General features: G+C 35.5%; 1 protein-coding gene across 1 annotated transcript in view; it reads left to right on the plus strand.

Moving 5' to 3' along the window:
• Nucleotides 1-4,102, plus strand: part of LOC104402080 (calcium-activated potassium channel subunit alpha-1) — a gene marked incomplete at both ends in the record, with an annotated part of 173,161 nt that overhangs the window by 65,544 nt on the left and 103,515 nt on the right. The window contains one exon of the mRNA XM_010009861.1: nucleotides 2,360-2,453. Coding sequence (XP_010008163.1) covers nucleotides 2,360-2,453 — 94 coding nt within the window. The remainder of the gene's footprint in view (nucleotides 1-2,359; nucleotides 2,454-4,102) is intronic.

A 4,102-nucleotide genomic window follows, 5' to 3' on the forward strand; every position in this document is an offset into this window, starting at 1 on the left:
AGGCCAATAAGGCAGATGTCATGGTGGGAGTCTTCACCACGGGGACTACCCAGCCAGAACAAAGAGGCAACAAAGAGAAGGAGCTGGAAGCCATTGGGCAGTGGGAAAACTATAATATAGTTGTCATCACAGAAACATGGTGGGATGAATAAATAATAATTTCTTTAGTCTCAGTGACATGCCTTTCTGACAAAATAATAATTTAAAATAAAAAGGAAAGGACATAGTGTTTGTCTTTGAAACTGATTAACTTAGAAATTGAAGGAGAGAGATATCTCTGAAATGAAGGGTACTTTAGGGATATGATCAGCAGAATTTCTAATATTAAGTAAACAAAAGTCTAAATCAGGATTGTGTTCCACTGTGCTAAGTGTTTTGCAAACAAAATGAAGATGTATTATGTATTAACTAATTTGTCAGATCTCTAGGCTTTTGTAAAGGACAATGGTACAAAAGTACAGTCACTAACCTTATCTAACAATCATAACAAACACCAAATAACTGTGGAAAGGAAGATAATGTAGCGTGCTCTGTCCTAGTTAGAAATCTGTGCGATTCCATTAGCTTCGGTGGGTCCAAGTCTCTGTGTTGATGCAGGGTTGTTCATTCTGCTTCTGCTTTACTTCTTGTGATTTCTGTCGATAGGGTGCATAGTGACTCAGTGTGTAGCCTAACTTATTTTGACAAAATTCTTTGCTCTCAATAATGCCATACAGAAAATGATCCTGTTGGGTTCTCAGACTACATCCACTGTTTTTATAGCTAAAGCTGTATTTGTAAAGTATGAGGTGCTGTTTTCCGTCCTCATATGCTAACATATGCTTCTGTTCCCTTCTGCCTGTTTTTGTGAAATTTTATTTGAACTTTAACAGAAATGTTTCATAACTTCAATGTCTTTACAAATAGTTTTTTAAAAAACATTTAAATATAATTTCCCATAGCATTGAAGCTTCTTAAAAGATAAAGCTATTGTTCATCAAGGAGAATTTTGCTGTATACATTCATGCATCTAAAGGCAGGAGAGGGCATGCTGTACTTAACTTGTTTGACCTGTAACGTATACAAGGAATGGAAAATTTGGCTGCATGTGTAATGACCTGGTAGCCCAGGTAATTTCCCTTATGCCTTAAATTAGGTAACCAACATTCATAATGCATAGAATCTTGCTTGTTGAGCAGTCTAGCATTATATTTTGCAGAGCTACTTCTATACTAACTGGTATGATGCTCACATTCAGTGATTTATTTGACCTGGGAAGCCAAAGAATTTCTTTCCTCAAAGGATGATTTCTGGGGCTCCAAATGATCTAGGTTCTAGCTTTCCACTTTATTACAGTCATGATTAATACATGATCATTTGCAATATATGTATCTATATGTATATATGGTGGGACATTATGTATATATAATATATACATCAGCATATATTGGAACATGATTTTCACTTTGGTCTGTGATTTCAACATTGTCCTGTGGCTTCATCAACCTACTTCAGAGACCTCACAAATAAATCACTAATCATACTCATGAAAGTTATCTCTTTCCTTAGATAAAGGTATATTTATAAAGTACCAGTTTGTATAGAGTATGCTTTGGACCTGTCCCACTGTTAAATAAAGCATAATATATTAAACTAGAATTTGCAATGGCTGCCTGACATACACAAAGGTATTTTAATTAATCTGCATGCAGAAATTAACCCTTAGAGTACTGCTTCAAATACCTCAATTTATTTTGTTACTTAATTTTACCAGTGGGCTATGCTGCTTTTCTACTCAGTTCGTAGTATTGTAAATAAAGTACAATAAATAGCCATACATAAAAAAGAAGTGAGAAAAAGGAGAAAAAACCCCACCCAAACCCAACTTCTTATAAACAAGGGATTCTACAAGACTAAATACCGCAGGTTGCTAATGGGTAATGTATTCCTAAGCAACTACTTTTTTTAAGGTGCTATATTATGACATGAATTAAAACGATGTAATGTTTAGCTGTGGCTGTGTGCTTGTTAGGTTTCCTCCTAAAGTATTATAGGTATGTCTCCTATAGGAAGAAGTCAGTTCTTTAAGGGTTAATGAGGGGTTAAGGAATCCTGAGGTATTATCCCGCTTGTCCTTTCTTAAAGGTATCTGCATGTTAATACTCTGATATTACCTGACCAGGTGAATATAAAGACTGTATGAATGACTAACAGAATGAATGAAATAATTCATTTGAAATGCTTGCTTGTATCTTGTAAAAGACTGGAAAACAGAAATGTGATTTCTGAATCAAGGTCTTTAATGAAATGCAGAAAAATCTCACAAGAGTCGAAACTTGTATACTGACATTTTACCCTGATTTCTTTTTCTTTCAAATAGTCCAATAGAATCCTGCCAGAATTTCTACAAAGATTTCACATTACAGATCGACATGGCTTTCAATGTGTTCTTCCTACTCTACTTCGGCTTGCGTGTAAGTAGCATGTCTTTGATGTCTTAAGTCAGGGAGTGAATATAGCTATTAGATGACTTTACAATGGCTGGACAAAATTAAGCTGATTCCTAAAATGCATGAGCAAATAATTTGTTTGAGAACATTTAGGTAATAATAATAAGCATCTAAGATCACTAAGGAGACCAACAGTTTATAAGCTAAGCTGTCTGTTCCAGAATATTCTTGTGTTCTAGAAAGGGAAAACTGTTATAATTCAGTGATGTTGAAGCTAGTTTCAGTGTTCTCGATGGAGTGATAACTACCTCAGCAAGACTAGTGAGTACTCGATCTATTCCTCTGCTGCTAGATATGCCTTTGGCAGTTGAAGGTTGAGATAACAGCTGGTAGAGCAGCTGTATTCGTTTTTATGCACATCCACTTTCCCAGACTGGTAATGTGTGTTTTAAGGAACTTGAAATACTAGCCAATATTGCTGAAATGTTCATCCTTAAAATTAATACTTTCTGAAAATTAAGTAATGCTCGTTTAGGATATAAAAATTGGGACATCTGAAAAAGGTAGGCACTTGTAAAAGTTTGGGCCAGTAACACTTGGAATTCAAGCCATTGCATTTGGGGTTTTTTGTTTGTTTGTTTGTGGTTATTTTGTTGTTGTTTTGTTTTAAAAAACACCTTGAAAACTAACTTTGCTTGCTGTTAATTGGAAAATCGGGAAAAAAAACCTCTCAAACATAACAGAACTAGCAGGAAAACCTCATGTGAGCAGAAAGTCTGCCACAGTGGTCTTTAAATTTGATACAAGTACTATCTCCTGAACTTCCTTTGTCCATTTTGCTCCTGAATCACAGGAGCTCCTATGTCACAATGATAGTTGAGGTCCTCCTATTTCACTTCCAACCAACTTAACCAACCTTTTCTGATGATCCAATGAGGAATTTTGTTGCAAATCTAGGTTATTTCATTGCCTAGTCTAGGTGCAGTCTTTGGCTAAATAGGTAAATTCCTTCAGTATTTACACTACTATGTATGCATTCTAAACTGTATATTTTAAAAGCATATTTTAAAAGCATACAGTGTAATAGACCGTATTGCTTAAGGATTTGTGGGGCTTTTGTAGTGTCCACGAGGCCTGCAATACAGATTAACTTTTTGGCATAGCACGTTCAATGCATGGTATTTGTGAACTTCCAAGAATCCTTATTTTAGAAGTATCTAGATGCTTTGGAAATTTTGTGCTAGTGATAAGGTTGTATGTTCTTACCAAGACAATTAAAATTACATGTTGGCCACTCTTACTTACTCAAGGCAGTAACCTAGGTTACATTATCAAGAAGCGGAGCACAATAAGAGAGACTATACTGGGAATGGATGCTAATACTTTCATGTCCACACTGTATGTTTTTTGGAAGGGGGAGAGCGTAATGTAAAGTCCACTTGTGTCCTGTGGAATGAACTCACTTTAGCAGTTACAGTAGGTGAGATGCACTGCCAGAACCACTTTTTCAGTTTTAGGTTCAACCAAAACAAATCTTTGTTTTATCCAAAACCACTTTGTGATGCAAACTGAAGTATGGTAAGTGGGGATGATAAGGATTCACTTCAGATTAGTACTCCTTATCTAAGTTAAAGTGCTAATATAGATGTAACTTCAGTTCTCCAAGAAGTCCT

The sequence above is a fragment of the Nestor notabilis genome, unplaced genomic scaffold (assembly GCF_000696875.1).
Source record: "Nestor notabilis isolate BGI_N333 unplaced genomic scaffold, ASM69687v1 scaffold292, whole genome shotgun sequence".
NCBI classification, from domain to species: domain Eukaryota; kingdom Metazoa; phylum Chordata; class Aves; order Psittaciformes; family Psittacidae; genus Nestor; species Nestor notabilis.